Here is a 19,479-nt window from a genome sequence, read left to right on the forward strand (position 1 = left end):
CTAAATCGTTAGTGATGTTGAGCATTGTTGTTTTTTTTCCATGTGCTTTTTTGCCATTTGTATTTCTTTTTTGGACAATTGTCTATTCAAGGTTTTAGCTCATTTTATAATTGGGTAGTTTGTCTTTTTATCCCAACAAATATTTTTTAGCACATATGCCATGCCAGGCTTGTTTGGCTCTGAGCTTCCAGGGGTAAAGCAGACAGGACTGCCTGTGCAAGGTCAACAGTCTAGCAAAGAAATCCAGGTGCTGCCGTTGCAGTACCCTGTGGCAGGTGGTATCATGGGGACAGGGGGACAGGGGGACACTGGGAAGGCAGGGGAAGGGGAGACAGGGTAGTCTGCAGGAGGCAGGAAAGACTTTTCCGAGGAGTTTCCAGAGGCTCACCTGGAAGAAGGTGTTCCAGGTAAATGGAATGGCCTATGCAAAGACTCTGAGGGCAGAGTGATTCAGGGAACTTCAGGTGTGCTTTTCGGCTGCTGCATGAATTTTCTCCCTTCCTCTGCTGTCTTAGGAGGTGATCTGTGCTCTCTCTGAGATCCTACCTTGTGCTAGGCACAGTTCAGTGGGAGAAATGGGCGTGCAAACTGGCCATTAGGCAAAAATGTGAGGGGTGATAGCACACAGGGTGGGTTAGCATAGAGGAGAGGGTGGTAAGTGGTTTCTGGGGTCTCTGCCAACAGAAAACTTCTGTACTAGCCAGATACTTGTAAAACCTTTATCCCCTTTGGTGGTAGTTTCTAGTAGGCAGCTCATTCTTCAAGAGCCTGCTAGTAGAGGATACCCAGGTCCAAGGCAAAGTGATGGCACACTTAGGATGCAATGCCCTTTATTCCAGAGCACCAAGCTAAGGGACAAGTTCACCTCCCTCATCAGTTTCATGCTCTCCAATCCAAGCCCCTATGGAAGAGCAAGAGCATTCAAGAGGAACGCATGAACCTGGGATTTGGGGCCCTTCAGCACCAGAGAACCACTTTGTAGAGCTATTAACAGGAGTGCAGGAGTTAACAAATTTGATCCTTGAAGCACCAGTAGGAGCTATCTTGGTGGGGATCAGCAGAGAGAGGATCAAGCATGAGCAATAATTCTGGGACATGAAACAGTGCAAGATGAGCTAGAATTATCTGTGTTTCCATGCTTTTGGAGTGTAAATTGAGGCAACTGGAGATGAGGCTCTAAATACAGTTAGAGTCCAGACCAAGAAGAGAGCTTGCACTTCTGTCTTGTGGACAGTGGGGTTTCAAAGAGAGCCTTAAACTGGTGATCATGGCATATGAATGGATGAGAAAAGAACAGGAGTTGTTTAAGCTAGAACTTTAGGTTTGGGGTTGAGTGATCAAAAGCTGTCATCATAGATGAAGGCTGCAATTTAGGAGAGGAACTGAACTTCCAAGTGGCCTCAGAAGACAGAAGTAGCATCATTGTTAAAAGTTGCAAAAAGACAAATTTGACTCCAAAACTCGAATGATGATGGAATGGGTTGTTGAAGTTGGCACAAAGATATCATGAAGTTTTGCAAGAACATCAGCCAGAAATGTCATGGGGAAAAGTCCTACATTGGGTGAAAAGGGGGGCCATATGGCTCCCATGGTTTCTTCCAAACCAAGATTCTAAGATTTTACAACTCCATAATTTTTAGGCTTTCTAGGTCCTTCTAAACCCAGACTGCCAACCTCATTGACTCAAAACTTCTTTGACTTCACATAGCCTAAAAATGTGTCTTTCTCTGACTTTGACTCTGTCTCTGTCTCAGTCTTTCTGTCTCTCTTTTTCTCTCTTATATTCACTGTAGAGATTAAGGTGAAGGAAGTTGACTTTTTCCTTCTTTTTCAGATTTGACCACAGAGCTTTTCTCCACTGTGGACCTTAACCAGGTCATTGTCAATGGAAATAGACATCTGCCCAGCCAACAGCACTGGCTTTTCAAACACTTATTTTCACTCCAACAGGCAAACCTGTGGTGCCTCTCTCGTAAGTATTCTTAGACCTCATCATTCTTCTTCTAGACCCCGTGGCCAGGCATCACAGCTTAGCTTAACTGTTAAGAAGCAGATAAGATCAAAGTCCGTATGACTCTGGGAACCCTACAGTGCTAGTATCATGTGAGATATAGAAGAAAGACTTTTCACAACTCCTATCTTCAAGAAAATTAAAGTACAGTTGGTTGCTATTCTCTCAGAACCTATCATCCACCTGTCCATTCATCATGCATTTGATATCCATGCATCCATCCATCATCCATCCATCCATAGTCCACCCATCCATCATTCATCCAGCCATCCATCATCCATCCATCAATCCATCATCTATCCATCCATTATCCATCCTTCCATCCATCCATCTACCCACCTATTCATCCATCACCTATTCGTCCATTCATCCCTCATCCATCCTTCCATTCATCCATCCATTCCTTAATGAACAGGCAGCATTGAGCATGTGCTATGTTCAAGGCCTTGTGTTTGACCTTGGGGATGAAAGAACAGCAACAACAAAAATCAACCATAACTCTGCCCTCAGGGAGCTTGCAAAGACTGACATGGAAGTGAGGACAGGGGACATGATCTTCCAAGTTCATAAGGATTTTATAGTTCTTTGGCTTCTCATTTGCTGTCCTGACTGCCTCTGAGATGATCATGGGTAGATGAAGTGGAATTTTACTCTCCTTGTTCCAGTATTGCTGAGTCTGAGGCTCACCCCTCACTCCCTTAGACTCTAACTCTAGTCAGGGGCACATGGACTCTCTATTCCATGCATACCCATCTCCCTGGCTAGCAGAACCCCAGTGTTTTTTCTTGGTCCTTCCACATTGGACAGCCTCAATCACCTTGGGTCTTTGCCTTGCCTAAGAAGAATTCTTCCTTAGCTTTTCTTCCCAGAGGATCCTATAGTAGTAACTCTCCCCTGTAGTCTTTCTAAGGATTAAACACCAAATGCTCTCTTGCCATAGGCTGTGCTCAAGAATCCTCTTTCTGCCAGCTCGCAGAGGTAACAGATAGCACACCCTTGTACTTCACCTGCACCCTCTACCCAGAGGCCCAAGTGTGCGATGATGTCTTGGAGTCCAATCCCAAGGGCTGCAGAGTGATCCTGCCCCATATGCCAAAGACCCTGTTCCGGAAGAAAGGTGAGGGCTTGGTGGGATCTGTACAAACTCTGTTTCCAGTGGGCTGCTGGCTCTGTGGTTTTAGAAATATGTAAATTAATTTCTTCTTTTAAAAGGAAAGTTATCTATGCTCCTTATAAAGATGTGAGCAATTCAGAAATGCATCAAGTTGACTATAGAGAATAATCCTGCTCTGCAGTCCACTCCTCAGAGAGGCACTGTGAATGCATGTGCTAGTTAGAATTCCATTGAGTAGGATATTTCAGAAAATCCAAACAGTGGCTTTAACAAGAGAGCAGTGGGTTTTCTCTCAAGAACATTAATGATACTATTTTTATAATGTTTTTTCACCCTGCACAGTCTCCATTTCCTCAAAGATGCTGCCACCCTTCATTTTCTGTTAGCTCTGTCCTCTTGCTGGATACTTTTCTCAGATGTCTGGCGATCCTTGGTTTTCCATTCAAATATAAGACAGGAGCTCAAAAGCTACTGGGGAAGCCCTGAGTGTGTGCTGGGAGCTTGTTGACTTTAGGTTTTCCTGTAGGATAATCTGGTTAGGCTATCTTTTTTAAAAAAAATTAATTTATTTAAGTATACCAGTCATACATAAACATACATAAACAATAAGTGTATAATAATAGTTGTGAACTTACAAAACAAACGTATATAGCATCATACAGGACTCTCGTAATTCACCCTACTACCAATAACTTGCGTTGTTGTTAAACCTTTTTAGCTAAGGATTAAAGAGCACTCTCAAAATTACTACTAACCAAAGTATTTTTCCCCCAACCAACCCTACTATTATTATCTTTATATCATTTATATATGAACATACATAAACAATTAATTGTATAGTAAAAGTAGTGAACTTACAAAGAAAACATCCATAACGTCATACAGGGGTCCCATCCACCAATACCTTGCATTGTCATGAGATGTTTGTTACAAATTATGAAAGAATATTGTTAAAATCTTACCAGTAATCATAGTCCTTATCTTACATTTGGTGTATTTTTCCCCCAACCCACCCTATTATTATTTTTTAAATATAGTTTTTATGACAGAAGTTGTAAACATAAAGAACAGTCATGCAAATGTGCAGAATTCCCAAACAAAACTCCTCCATCAACATACTACACTGTGCTGGAACATTTGCTACAGATAAGATAATATCATCTGATTGTTACCATGTCTATAGTGTATTTTTGGCTCACATTTTCCATTCTGCCTCATTATCAACACAGTACATCTTTTGCATAGATGCAAGGATATTATATTATTACTACCAACCACAGTCCATAGATCACTCCAGCTGTATTTTTCCCATGCTTCCCCACATTCCCAACAACCTGCAGTAGTGATGTACATTTGCTCTAGCTCACAAAAGACACTCTTGCATCTGTACCATCAACCACAATTCTCATCCACCTCTTGGTTGACTGTACTATTCAGTTCCTAGATTATTCTCTAGCATTCTGTCAAGTGGCAATTACTTACCTAGACTACCATTTTCAGTCACATCCCCATTTTTTTTTCATATCCCCATTTATTAACTAGCTGTAACTCACTATGTGTTACCATCCAGTCTATATATTTCCACTTTTACAGTAAAGTTAATTAAAACTTCTATATACATTAAACATCAGTAGTTCATCTCAGTCCTCCTCTTATCTCCTTTAAGAATCCACCACCTACCACAAGATCTTGGAGATATTTTCCTACAATTTCTTCTAGAAGTTTTATGGTTCTTGTTTTTATTTTGGGGCTTTTGATCCATTTTGAGTTAATTTTTGGATAAGATGTGAGATAGGGGTCGGTCTTCTTTCCTTCTTCTGGCTATGGATATCCAGTTCTTTCAGCACCATTTGTTGAATGGACTGTTCTGCCTGAGCTGTGTGGGTTTGACAGGCTAGTCAAAAATCACTTGACCATACATGTTAAGGGTCTGTTTCTGAACCATAAATTCGTTGTCAGTGGCATGGGAATCTGTGTTTCTTTTTGTTGCATCATCTTGTTGTGTCAGCTCTCCATGTGGGTGGTGCCATTCTCAGGCAGGCTGCACTTTCTTTTGCACTGGGTGGCTCTCCTTATGGGGTGCACTCCTTGCATGTGGGGCTCCCCTATGCAGGGGACACCCCTGCATGGCATGGCACTCCTTGCGCACATGAGCACTGTGCATGGGCCAGCTCCACACAGGTCAAGGAGGCCTGGGGTTTGAACCGTGGACCTCCCATGTGGTAGATGGATGCCCTAACCACTGGGCCAAGTCTGCTTCCCTGAACCATAAATTTGATTCCGTTGGTCTATGTGTCTGTCTTTAGGCCAGTACCATGCTGTTTTTACAACTATAGCTAGGTAATATGATTTAAGTCTGGAGATGAGGGTTCACTTTTCCTTTTTATGATGTTTCTGGCTATTCAGGACCCCTTACCCTTCCAAATAAATTTGATGATCATGTTTTCAATTTTTAAAAATGCTGGTAGAATTTTTATCACGATTGCATTGAATCTGTATATCAATTTGAGTAGAATTGACATCTTAATAATATTTAGTTTTCCAATCCATGAGCATGGAATGTTCTTCCAGTTATTTAGGGCTTTTAAAAAATTTCTTTTAACATTGAGTTGCAGTTTTCTGACTATAAGTGCTTTACATTGTTGGTTAAGCTTATTCCTGACAATTTGAGTTTTATCTGTCATATTCTATTTTCACCACTCTTTTGACATTTTTGATTATTCTTATTGATATAATCTTCATTTCTAGACTCTCTTCCAGGCCTCTCTCTCTTGTCTTTTCTTTTCAGGCTCTAGTACATCCTTTAGTATATCCTGAAAATCTTGTCTCTTGCTTAGAAATTCTTTCAGTTTCTGTTTATCTGTGAATATTCTAATCTCTCCCTCATTTTTGAAAGACAATCTTGCTGGATATAAGATTCTTGGCTGGAAGTTTTTTTCTTGTAGTATCTTAAATATATCAGACCACCATCTTCTTGCCTCCATCGTTTCTGGTGAGAAATCGGCATTTAATCTTATTGGATACCCTTTATAAGTTATGCATTGCTTTTCTATTGCGGTTCTCAGAATTCTCTCTTTGTCTTTGGCATTTGACTTTCTGATGAGTATGTGTCGTGGAGTTGGTCTATTCAGATTTTTTTGGATGCGAGTACATTGTGCTTCTTGAACATGGATATCTATGACCTTCAATAATAGGGTTGGGAAATTTTCTACCATTATTTCTTCAAATATTCCTTCTGCCCCTTTTCTCTTCTTTTCTCCTTCTGGGACACCCATGACATGTATGTTTGCATGCCTTTTGCTGTCATGTAGTTCCCTGAGACCTTGTTCAATTTTTTCCATTCTTTTCTTCATCTGTTCTTTTGTATGTTCACTTTCAGAGGCTATTTCTTCAGGCTCACCAATCATTTCTTCTGCCTTCTCAAGTCTGCTATTATATGATTCCAATGTTTTTAAAATTTCATTTATTGCATCTTTCATTTCCATAAGATCTGCTATTTATCTATGTATGCTTTCAAATTTTTCTTTGTGCTCATCCAGTGTCTTCTTAATATCTTAATCTCTTTAACCATCTCATTGAATTTATTAAGGAGATTTGTTTGAACATCTATGATTAGTTGTCTCAACTCCTTTATATCATCTGTAGGCTTATCTTGTTTCTTTAACTGGGCCATAGCTTCCTGTTTCTTGGTGTGGGTTGTAATTTTTTGTTGGTGTCTTGGCATCTGACTTAGTAGAGTGTTTATTCTGGGTGCAGTTTTTCTCTTTAGTTTAGGGCTTCCTGCCCTTTCTCCCTTGCTGGTTGTATAGTAGGAGCAAAGCATGTAGTTGATGCTATAAGCTGTGGAGATTCCAGCTGCCCTCATTGTGCCAGGGACTGATGAAGCTTCTCCCAACTTTCTCTTTTGTCAGGGGTAGGGACAGAATCACAGCTGTGTGGAATAATCCAAGTTGTGCAGGCCTAGAATGTAGTTGCCCAGAGAGACTAATGAAATTTCAAGCCCCTGCTTGGGTTAAGGATGGAGCTTCAGGTGTGGGCAGCAATCTGTGCAGTGTGGGTCCAAGATGACTGTAGTTGCCCCAGTAGACTTCTGATTTTCAGTCTGTGCCAACCAAAGTTACCTGCAGTTACCTGGATAGGCTGGTGCAGTGTCTGCCAGTCTCCTCCCTGCCAGAGGCAGGGCTGAAGCCTAAGCTAGGGCTATGGGCCAATCTGGGTGAAAGAAACCAATTTCTAATATCACTGTGATTTTCGGTCAGCCTTGCTTCCCCTCAGGCTGGGGGCAGAGTCAAATGGTGGCCACCAGCCACTTTCTGACTTGGGCTGATTCACACCCAGCTCTTCCCAGGATTATATCTTAGCCAGCCTAGTCTATCAATCAGTAGCTGAAATCGGCAGCCAACCATCTCCTCCTCCCCTGTTTTTGGGGAATGGAGCTTCCTATTCCAGCCACAGAATAGCTCCTGGGGCAGCTTGTACTGCCAGAGTAGGACAATCAGCTTGACTGGTAATTTCCTGGAGAGGTTAGTGCAGGGTTCCCCAGCATCCTCTCTCCTGGAGGTGGTGCTGGTGCCTAGGCTAGAGATGCAATCTGACCTGGATGAAAAGAAGCTGGTCTCCACCAGCACTGGGATTTTCAGTCCGCCCAACTTCCCTCATGCCAGGTGCTGAGTTAAAATGGTGGCCACTGGCCTCTTTCTGACTTGGACAGGCTTAAACTTTAGCTATTCTCAGGGTTAAATTTTAGCCCATTGAATTTACTCCTTAGTAGCTGAGGTTGGTGTCCAACCGTCTCTTCCTCCACCATTTTTGGAAAGTGGAGCTTTCAATTACAGCCATGGAACAGCTCCCAAGGTGGCTTGTGCCTCCAGTGGAGGATGGGCACCGGCCTCTGGGGTGTGGAGCGCTCTGCTTATGAGTCTTCTCTGCAGAGGGGTAGTCTCCTCCTTCCATTCCTTCAAAGATGTTGCAGGATGCTCTTCTGGCCTCCTGGAACCCCCAAACAGGTGCTTCAGCTAGCTCCAGATAACTTAGGGTATTTACTAACTGCTCTGTAGCGGGAGGTGACTCTAGGAGCTCCTTACCCCGCTGCCATCTTGTTGGTTCTCCTGCCTAGGCTATCTTTTGGGGAATCCCCCAGGTCAGTATTTTTAAATCCTTCTTCCATAGGAATCTCTTGCAATTCCTGACCTGGGGTCGTAAGCCTGACTGCTAGTGTTTTAGGCACCACATTAAGTTGGGAGGCTGGGGCGAGGGTGGGCGTGTCTCAATATCCACTATGCAACTAAATTGAAGTGATGCACGGGTTTCAATGTGGTACTCATGCCGTTAACTCTGCATGGTTCCTCCCAGGCTCTTTTGTCCTCTCCAGAGAATAAGGCTTCCATCTTCTTCCATAGTGGGGAGGGGGCAGGTGTGAGCTGTGTTAAGAGGAAGAGGTCATCTGGAGACCTAATTGCTTCTTAAAGAGATTTTCAACCAATGCTTCTGTTCTCAGCCGCTTTCACTCCCCAGTGCTGTTGATACTTTAACCTTTTGGGATTAAGCATAGTCTCTTGGGTTGTTTCTTGGCTCTTGCCTCAGAAAGGTTGAAGAGTCAGCTTTCTTAGGTCTATTTTTTCATTTTATCGTCCTCTGTGTGCTTCCTAGCTTTCAAAACTCTGTTGCTATATCTCCTCTCTTATTTTCTTTCTCTCTATGGGTCCATGCCTTTGAAATAATTCCTTTATTGTTATTTTAGAAAGATTTGAGGAGGGAGCACAGGGTCAATACATGATTTTAATCTGTCCATCTTTAACTGGTTTTTACTCCCTTGTCCTCATATTTTCATGGATACAACAAATCTCTCTAAATAAAATAATTTCTTTCTTCCTTTGTGTAGTTGTCCTGAGAGATAAAATCAAGAACTTTTACATGCGCCTGCCATTCCAAAAACTGACGGGGATTTCCATCAGAAACAAAGTGCCCATGTCTGAAAAATCCATTTCTAATGGGTAAGCAACCTCCACCCCCTCCCCCAATATTTACTGACCCTTCTACTTCCAGAAAAAAGGTGACACAACATCAGTTAAAGGCACAAATATTAAAAACGACAACAACAACAACTAGTAAAACCAAAGGTAAGGGAGGAAAAGGTAATAAGGAAATAATCATACCTGCAAACCTTGGCCAAAGTAAATTACCAAGCCCTGAGCCACCTGTCAGCTGATGGGAAAGGGAAACACTAAATTGCATCTTGCCAGCAAATAATAATTTTCAAGCTCTGTAATGAACTTAATTAGCAAAGCCTCGAAGTGCTATATTCAGAATCTTGAGAGCACATAGAACTTTTAATAGAGCCATAAGGCTTATAAGAACTATGACTTTAAAAATGTTTGTTTACTTGTTTTGTTATTTATTTTTGTTAAAATTGATGTAGTCTGTGGATTTTGCATATGAGCATCACCAGAAGGTCATTTTTACAAATCACATTCCTGGGTCTTACCCTGGACCTACTGAATCAGAATATTCTGGGGTGAAGCTCAAGAATCTGAATGTTAAATAAGTTCCCCCCACTCCACCCCACAATTCTTATACATTTTAAGACTTAAAACTCATTGACTTATAAACTGTGGATCTATAAAGTGCTGAGTTATGAAACTGTGTCATGTTACTTTTACTTTTGCAAATGGAGATAAAAAGATGGAAGAGGCTATCCTGTCTTGAAAAATGGTTGGATACCACCCATCCTGATGGTAGGAGGGGAGGAAAAGTAGAGCTGGATCCTGGGATCAGCATGACTGCAGTGTTGGGAAAACAGAGCCCTGTATCGACAATTAGGGAAGAAGTTTGATGGAGAAGCACATTGTGCAGGCCGCAGTTTAGCAGTGGGCTCCCAAGAAAGGAAAACCGAATCAGCAGGTGGGCAGGTGGGCAGGGCTCTGGAAGAGAGCAAATAAGGGGGAAGCGGTGCACAGGAATTGGACATGAGAGAAGCCGCCCAGCGGGGATAGGCTTTAACAGCTGGGAAGGGATTTGGGTCCAGGGGCTCCTAAGACAGGGAAGGAGAATAGCAAGAGTGAGGCAAGATCCCCCCACCAAAAAGGGCTTGCAGGATTGAACAAGCTCTCAGGAGTTGGGAATGAGTTATCAGAACTGGAGATCACGGTCAGGGCAGAGGAGGTTGGAACTGAGCTTGGAAACATTTGTTTAGAGCTACTTAAGTCCCTCCTGCCAGGATGGGTCCTAGAAACTGAGCATGGAGTCTAGTAGCCACAGTGAATTGATAAACGAGGAAGGCCCTGAGAACCTGGATGTGCTGACCCAGAAAACAGAATTGTATTCTTGCAGAGTAAGAAAGTGGAGAAGCCAAGGGGACAACAGACTTCAGCTCTGTGCTGCTCCATCACGCAGCTGCTTGGGTCGTGCTGCTTAGAAGCCCGTGGACGGCCTCTTTTTGGAGACACTTTCCCTATCGTGCCTTCCTTTTCTTAGAGCCTCCTGCTAAGATGTTCTCCTTATCTGAAAGGATTGTAGGAGCACGTTCAGGATCCCAGGGCAGCTTGGCTTGGAGCCCTGCCTGTAACAGACACAAAATAAATGCTTGATGAATGAATGAGAGAATGAAGGATGGCAAGACAACATTGCTGAGAAAAAAGTAGAATTCTGTCTTGAGAAAGAACCTCAAAACTATGGAATCTATCCATGTAAATTGGGCAAAACTTTGCCAAATTTGATGGTCAAAGAAAAGAAAGAATTCCTATGATTCAGCTCACCCAGAGGATCCTTGGCCACCACTGAGCACCTTCAGGCCTGTTCTCTTTTACTTCTTACTCTAGGTTCTTTGAATGTGAACGACAGTGTGATGTGGACCCATGCTGCACTGGCTTTGGATTTCTAAATGTTTCCCAATTACAAGGTAATCATGATAACAATGCCCTCATCCCTGTGCACAGCACTTTACAGTCTATAAAATGTATTTGTCTCTATGATCTTATCCAAGTCTCAGTATCTCCTCAAGGTAGGTGGGATCTTCATCCACAGAGGAGCAAGTGAGGACTTGGATGGGGGAGTCTAGTAGCTACAGTAGCTGGGACTTGACTTCTGGGCCCCTGCTCTGCTAACTTTACGTGTGCAGCTCTCCTGACCCAATCCCGTTCCTTCCGTGCTTCACTTAGCGATCTTCTGTTCATCTTTCAAGATTAGGGTCAGGCAGCTTGGTGGAGTGAACTTTGAATCCACTCATTTAAATCTTGGTTAAGTCACTTATTCGTGGTGTGGTCTTTACAAGTCATTTTATCTCTCTGAGCCTCAGTTTCCTCATCTGTAAAAATGTCTGTGACTGCTACCTTCCCCATAGGGTTGTGTGAGGACCAAGCACTGTGATGCAAAGTCCTAGCACAGCCCAGGGCACATGATGGGTGCTTGGTATGTATTAGCTGCCTCCATCCCTGTGCTCTTAGGCCAAAAGCTCCACAAGTTCAGGTACCAGGCTTTTCGTCCTTTTCCCAGGGACTAAAATCATGTCCGAAATATAGCGGTCCTCAGTGTCTGCTGAAGAATGAGTTTGCAGAATTTCTCTCATTCCATGAGCATCTCTGGTCATGACCATTTTGCCTGGTCCTGGTTATTTTTCACTCTAGGAGGAGAGGTGACGTGCCTAACTCTGAACAGCCTGGGACTTCAGACATGCGGCGAGGAAAATGGAGGAACCTGGCGCATTTTGGACTGTGGCTCTCCTGACATTGAAGTCCGCACCTATCCCTTTGGCTGGTACCAGAAGCCTGGTGAGTAACTTTACCCTACCAGCTACATAGCATCTATATTTGGCTGTTTCCCAACCATGAATTAGGATGATGTCCTTGGACTGAGAATTAGATTAGGCAGATTCACTGAGTGCAAGCAACAGAAACTTATTCTTCTTAATTTAAGTCGCAAAGAAATTTAGTGGAAGTCTGCTCATAAACTTAAGGAAAGATGACCAACTAGGTCTCAGAAAAGATGAAATTGGGCCAGCTCCATGGATATACTTCACAGGAATTTAGCAAGAAGGAAAGGACAACCTCTTCAGGGTATCCCTATCATCACTGATCTCTTTCAAACGGTTTTAGTTATTGTATTCAAACTTTGACTCTAAGGGAGAGAATTTGGTCTATGAGTCCACCCATTGCCAGAGGGAGGGTGGGGCAGCTTGACTGACAATTCCAATAAGAGTGTTTGAAAGGCAGGAGGGGAAGGTGCTGCTGCTGGACAGGCGAAATTCACGGATGTTTACTCTGCAAGCTTCCCTTGGTTTTCTTGGCTCATCAACTAAACGGGACACTGTAGCACATAGCAGTCTTAGAGAGGGATGGGGGACAACTGGAATGTATTTTACAATGTGCGTGAGGTTAGAAGTTCGGTGCCAAGTCAAAACTGTCCCCATGGGGTCCTTAATTCATGTATGCTGATGATATCCTGGCAAGTTTTAGGAGCTCAATTTGAAATTGTTGAATGAATGAATGTCCTGCATGGTGTGGTGGAGAAACCACTGTACTCAAATGAAGAAATGGTGTCTTCCCAACTCTGCCATCTTCTATACGTTTGTCATTAGGAGAGTCATACCACTTCCTTGGGCCCTGGTTTCTCCGTCAGTAAAATAAGTGGATGGGGCTCCCTGAGGTCCTATTACTTCCATTCTGGGGGTTCATGAGTGTGGGTAGCCTCAGGGAGCAGAAGGTAACTGACTACCTGGAGACTGCATACCCCACCCTGTGTCTCTAAAACAAATTCACAAAAAAGTCCCAGATACAATAAGATGGAAGACCCTGTCTTGGTAGGTGTCCGATGGGGAGACCAGTGTGAGGTTTGGCATCTTCAATCTCTATCGCTAATGGCTTCCTCCTTAGTTCAGAAAAATGATAGGATGGACTCTGTGCTTGCTCGGCCCTTGCCCCAGAAGTTAGAGTCATGGAATGTGTGACCCAGAAAGAGTCCTAGAGATCCATAATGTCAACGTCTGCCTTCGTCACATCACCAAGTACGCTTTGCCCACAGTGGGCAAGGCAAGGAAGTCTGACATTCATCATGAATCTGCTGTGGCAGACATGTGCTGGGTCTAGCACCATCATTCAGTAGCACCCTAAGGCACCCTAGTATTTCCATGTAAGATGAGGAGAGTGAGGCCTCGAGAGTTGAAGTTGCTTGACCCAAGTCATGCAGCTTGGAAGAAGCAGGCAGATGGCAAGCCCAGATCCGACGGCCCTAAAACTTACACTCTTGCCCTTTTAATAATGCCTCTTCCTCACAGGCCTTCAATATCCCCTAAGGGACCAGATATTGAAATGTCTAGACACCTTGTCTGGCTGAGTTTCCCTCAACTTGACTAACAAGTAATTAATAAGTTTAAAAAGAAAAGTTGAGTAATAAACCAACAAACCAAACCAGCTGGTGGCTTGGCCCCTTGTTCCCAAGCCATATCGAGCAACCTGAGAGGCCCAGGGCCTCTTGGTGTCATGTGTGTATATATATATATATATATATATATATATATATTTGAGTTAATTATTACCAGGCTGAGTGGAAGCACCCCCTCTGAGGTATACCTTGAGCATCCTGCAACTTGATCCAAACTCGCTCTATTGGGTTTTTATTTCTTTTAGCCTCTAAAATTATTTTAAGGGAAAAAAAATTAGGGTAGAATTAAATTGCCTTGGTAGGTTTCTTTTTAGGGAAGAGAACTCCCCTTTACCTCCCAGGGGCCAGGGAGAAGTGAACACCTGCACAGACCTTGGCCCTTGCAGATCAGGTCTGAGCATGTAGGGGGAATCTGAGCTGAATTCTCACGTCTCAATGCCATCTGGTCCACCAGTTCGCCCCCACCTCTCCCTGCCTCCTTGCTTCAGGTTATGAGACAATAGAAGAATGTCTGTTTTCATCTTCATAATGCTCAGGCAAGAGCTGGGTAAAAAGGAGCTTAAGAAATAATTTGTCTGCTCAGAAATATAATGTGAATCAGACCGGCGTGTTACAACATCTTGGTAGGAGTTGGCAAGGAAAAGATCCCAAGGTGCTTGTTGTCCCAGCTCATTCCAGCCTGTTTCTTTTCATCTGACTGCAGAGACTACTAACTTTTTCCAACATATGTGCCCACGGGAGGCAGGCTGAAGGCTTAAGAGTTTTAATCAGGAGCTCAGGGCCGAGAATTAAAAATTCACAGAGGTGCTCCCATCAGTAAAGACTGAGCATCCCCTGAATCTGGGCCTCACGACCCAAATCCAGCCTTTCCTCCCTGGGCTGTGCCGCCTGTCCTGATGCTCAGCGCGTTTCTCCCTAAATCCTCACCACCACGGTCAGGAGAGGAAGCCGAGGCTCAGAGAGGCTAAGTAGCATGCCCAAGATCACACAGCAACAGGATGACAGAGTTAGAATTTGGACTGAGGTCTTTTGACTCTAAAGCCCTACGCCAGATGGCTGAGTGTGAAGAAGGCATGTTCCCTGCCCTTAAGGCACTCACAGTCGGAGGTTTTGAAACAATAAACAAAGAAGCCGTTTTGGTGCTGGCCTCTCGTGCCACAAGTCTAGACGCTCTGGAGCTTTACTGAGTGTCTACTCTGGACCGTATACTGTGCTGGCCCCAGGAAAAGAGAGAGCAATTCAGCCCAGCATTTTCCTTAGAAGCTGACAGCCTAGTGAGGAAAACATGAGCGCCAGTGATTAAGCAGGCATCATAGACTGAGTGCTGCGACACGGGGAACATGGGAGCAGGAAAGAAATTCTGTTGGTGAGCTGTGGGAGTCTGTTGCTGAAAGGCTCCTACGACCCCCCTTCATGCTTTAGGGACCACCTCCTGCAGCCTCCCGGGCCCCTGCTGTGCATGGCCCACCAAGGCAGGCGTTCACACTGGGTGCTGCCTGCTCAGAGCCGGGTGGAAAGGAAGCATGCTAAAACGGCAGGAGTCTCCCATTCTTCCATCCATGACTCTCGGGCAGAAAGCCTCTGGCACCCCATGGCCTTAGGAGCAACTTGTTTCCCATGTCAGGAGAGCAGTGGGGGAAGGGCTGGGTGTCGGGGCCCTCGTGAGGGGCCGTAGCATCATGGTCTCCAACCGAGGAGAACCCGCTTCCCACTGTCCCTTGAGCTTAAGTCGTCCTGGTCAGAAGTGGGTGGAGGAGTGCGTCTTCAGGCACTGTGGGTTATCTCCTTCTAAGACCTAAATGGAGAAAGGAATCTTCCTGAAGGAGACTGGTTTAATAAATTGGACTATTGTGGTTGAGTCATGCTGACTGGTACAAAATCATCTTTTGATTCGTGATATGTTTTGAGCCAAAACATACTCACTTTCTAGATTCCCAACCTTAGTATGGTCTTGGGTTTGTGTTTCTCTAGTAGACAAAACCACACGGTGGACGGCAGGACATCCCGGCACAAGAGCGGAGGTTGTCATTACTGCTTCCCCATTCTTTTCTTTACATTAGTCAATCATGTCCACACCTGTAGGATATAGCCCCTGAGGGCCTGGAAGGCTGCGTGAAGGAGGGGCCTGACCCCCGAGGAGAGGCAGATCCCTTGTCTTCGCCTCTCAGGAAGCACCCACGCATGAGTCGGAACTTTTTACAAAGCAATGAAGGCAATTTCCATGATCGGTTTCCCGCTTCCTTCCAACCCGTGGTCATTTAATGTCTTGGCATCTACGCTGAGTGAATACCCCGGGGCGCCCCGGCGAGAGACAGGTACAGGAAGCGGACGCTTGGTCTCTGCTTCTGAGGAGCTACCACAGAGGAAAAGGAAATCAGTGGACGTTTGCTGCGCTGCTCCTGTGTCACACGCTGGGGACGCACGAGGGGTAGCAGGCCCTGTCCTCGAGGGGTTTACAGCTTGGAAGGGGAAGCAGATGTGAAAGGAAGTGACCATTTCTTAAGCTCCTACCAAATGTCAGAAACAACTCAAAAGTGCTTTCTGTGTTCACATGCTCACAACCCCTTATGGGGTCGGTGCTCTTCCTACCTGCAGCCATCAAGTTCCTGCTGTGTTCTCTGGACCCAAGAATCACAAGGATAGGTGGCTTGTGTTGCTGGATGCTTCGGGTGCACGAAATGAAAACGCTAGCTCTGTTCTACCAGGGGTTATTCCAAAGGGACTTCAGGGAAAAGCTGGACCCAGTGGAGGGATGTGGAGTGAAGGGTGCAGTGGCCAGGACTTAGGACGGGCAGCAGGTTCAGGGCCCACAGCCACGCTCCTGCCCCACAGACTTCACCCGCACCCTGACGAGGGCAGCATAGCCTTGCCACCTGGGCTATGTTCAAAGACAATACAAGCGGTCTCCAATCATCCAGGAGAAGAGAGGCGCAAACCCAGAGCAGGGACTGCCCAGAGCCGGTGGCAGCGGGCCTGCTGGATTTGCTGTCCAGAACAGAAAGTGCTACGGGTCTTACCACAGAACTGCAGAGGTTCAGGCTAAGCAATTGTGGATGCAAATGAGGAATGAGGCAGTTTGCCGTCCCTTCCGAGCCACAGGACCTAGATAGGATGCCTCCTCTGTGCCCAGAGGACAGGGAAGGGGGCAGTGCTGGGGGAAACGAGGGTCTGCTCTGCAGTCAAGTGGGGCCCTGAGCCCAGGGTTTCAGGGAAGCGGTGGCCCGCTGGGCAGTGGCGCCTCTGCTCTTTGAAGAGAACCAGCACTGCCCACGCCTGTGTGCTGCCTGCAAGCAGCGCGGGGTCTTTGGGTTACCAACAGAGTCAAATGTGACCGCTAAGAAAATGCACCAGAGCCTCCCAGTTCCTCTCCATTCTGCTAGGCAAATGTCCTTGGGCCTGGCAGCAGGTATGGAATGGGAATGGAGCCTGGAAAGGAAGTGACAAGCTCTTCTAATTATGTGCTTGCTCCCACACGTGGGTAGCAGTTTCCTGGAGAATCTGCTCTTCCTCCTCTTTCACATCAGACCAACAGTCTCTAGCACTTACTAGGCGTGGCATCTGCTCCTAGCCCTGGGCTGGCATTCTGCATGTAAAATGCCCTTACACCCCCGAGCAACCCCAGGAGTAGGGGCTCCTGCCACCCCATACAGTGCTGTGCTGGTAAATATTTACCACCTGGTGAGGGGGGGAGCAGCCCCGATTTGTAGCGTTTGCCATTTTCCATGGTGTAAATGCTCCCACCATGGCCGGTTTCACACCACCAACCTGATGCCACTGGAAGCAGAGGGGGAAAGAAGTGTGCTCGCTGGCTCTAGGGGGCACACGCCAGCTGGCTCCAGCACGGCCCTGTGTGAATCTCAGGAGGGCTGGCATGTGCTTGTTTAACAAGTATCAATCTGCTGAGCTACTGTCCAAGGTTCCACCATAGGGCAGGGCAGAACTGGGAGTGCCTCTGACAAGGGTGGAACCCAGAGTCTGTGCTCCGTCGTTTTTCTGTTTAAAGGCAGCACAGGTGTAGCTATAGGTGTAAGTGCTGGTGACCTGGTGTTTCCCAGCCTGGGTTCACATCCTGCCTTTATTAGCTATGGCTGTGTGACCTTGGGCAAGGTCCTCCCTGGGCCTCAGTGCTCTCCTCTAAAGAACCAGGATAATTATAGTGTCAATCTCATATGGTTTGTTGTAAAGATTAAATCATCTGGGGTAAAAGAAATTAACACTAAGGTATTCTGGGCATTTGGAGGCATCCTTTATCTAAAGGTCCATTGTCTGTCAACCATATCTAAATTTTTTTTCAAAACCTACTTGGGGATTACCATTTCATAGAATCAGTATAAGATAAAGCCAATACTGTAAAACTCAGCATAGGATCAATGAATATTGGTTTACTTTTTCAGGGGACCATTTAAGCACAGAAGCTAAAAATAACCCAGGATGATAAACATCAGAGCAGTGGTTGCATCTGAAGGGACATGGAAAGAATTGCCTGGAAGGGGCCATGAGGGAACTTTTGGGAGTGATGGAATCGTTCTGTGTTCTGGTTAGAGCAAAAGCTCAGCAGTGACGTGAGCATCTGCCAGGCTCACTGGCCAGCATACTTCAGACCTGTGCACTTCCATCTATGCACATTTTACAGCAATAAAAAATATATTTTAAGAAGGCACAGCATCTAGCGCACAGAAGGCACTTACTGTCTCCCACTTCACCCTCCTCAATCCAAAGGCCTAACTTTCTAGGGCCCAGAATTGCCTTAACATTGATGGCCAAATCGCCATCAGCTGCCAGGGCTGGGGAGGCCACACTTGTCATATCACTGCCAATCAGCCTTGGTGTCTCTGCTGAGGATCACCTTGGGAGGGTGGGGTTGCAGAGGAGGGAGGGGAGAGGCTGGGGAGACCCTGGGGAGAGGCTGGGGAGAGGCTGGGGGAGAGGCTACGGGAGAGGCAGGGGAGAGGCAGGGGAGAGGCTGGGGAGAGGAGGGGGAGAGGCTGGGGAGAGGCTGGGGAGAGGAGGGGGAGAGCCTGGGGAGAGGAGGAGGAGAGGTTGGGGAGAGGAGGGGTAGAGGCTGGGGAGAGGCTGGGGAGAGGAGGAGGAGAGACTGGGGAGAGGAGGGGGAGAGGCAGGGGAGAGGCTGTCTGTTCTGCTCTGGCCCAAGCAGGAACTCCAAGAGGAATTTCGCACCTTCCCAGGGTGGCTGAGGGGAGAGAAGTGCCATGTGTGACCACAGAATTGGCAGTTTGGGTTCATATTGACAATGTTAGGACTTTAGTAAGAGTTGTGGCACTGATTCTTCCCATTACACATACAAATTCTCTTTAGTTTTCCTTATATTACATGTTGACACTTTTATGTTGTCAACAATTACTTATAATGATGGGATCTTAGGAAAATGGTCCAATGAACCCTTGCAAAATTGCTGAAGAAGAAACATAGACATTAATTTCCTTACTGCTCTCAGAATCCCAGTCTCCCTCTGACAATTTTCTTTTTCCTGTTATGAGAACTGGTACATGCAAACTTGGCCTTTTATAAATTCTTAAAAATTCTTGTTAGCAAGAATTCTCAATAGCAAGTGCCATTAATGAACACCTACTAGATGCAGAAACAGGCGTGGTGGCAAGAATTCCGAGGTGGGACTGTCATCTGCCAGCCCGCACAGAGCCGAACTCCTGGCTGTGCTTCTTGGCTGGAGACAGTGATTCCGATAGGCAGTCCCCAGGGGAAGACGTTGGTCCTTCCAGTGACTGGGGGTGCTGAGGATTTCAGTGTCCCAGGCCCAGGGAAGCTGATAACAGCTGGGGAAGAGCAGTCCCCTGCCAAAGGCTGGTAGTGCTGAGAGAAGCAATGCCGGCAGGCCTCCGCGAGCTAACCCTGTGACGGAGGTGCCTTCCCACAGCGTTAGCCACTTGTAGAGTTTCCAGCTTTTCATTAGTATTGATTAGCTGTTTTCTTGGCAAACAGAACTCACTTTGAATTTCCAATA

General features: G+C 45.6%; 1 protein-coding gene across 1 annotated transcript in view; it reads left to right on the plus strand.

Moving 5' to 3' along the window:
- Window positions 1-19,479, plus strand: part of TG (thyroglobulin) — a 249,481-nt gene that overhangs the window by 88,316 nt on the left and 141,686 nt on the right. The window contains exons 30-34 of the mRNA XM_058276072.1: window positions 1,835-1,972; window positions 2,952-3,128; window positions 9,007-9,118; window positions 10,943-11,022; window positions 11,747-11,890. Coding sequence (XP_058132055.1) covers window positions 1,835-1,972; window positions 2,952-3,128; window positions 9,007-9,118; window positions 10,943-11,022; window positions 11,747-11,890 — 651 coding nt within the window. The remainder of the gene's footprint in view (window positions 1-1,834; window positions 1,973-2,951; window positions 3,129-9,006; window positions 9,119-10,942; window positions 11,023-11,746; window positions 11,891-19,479) is intronic.

Source organism: Dasypus novemcinctus, chromosome 14 (genome assembly GCF_030445035.2).
Source record: "Dasypus novemcinctus isolate mDasNov1 chromosome 14, mDasNov1.1.hap2, whole genome shotgun sequence".
Classification (NCBI taxonomy): Eukaryota; Metazoa; Chordata; class Mammalia; order Cingulata; family Dasypodidae; genus Dasypus; species Dasypus novemcinctus.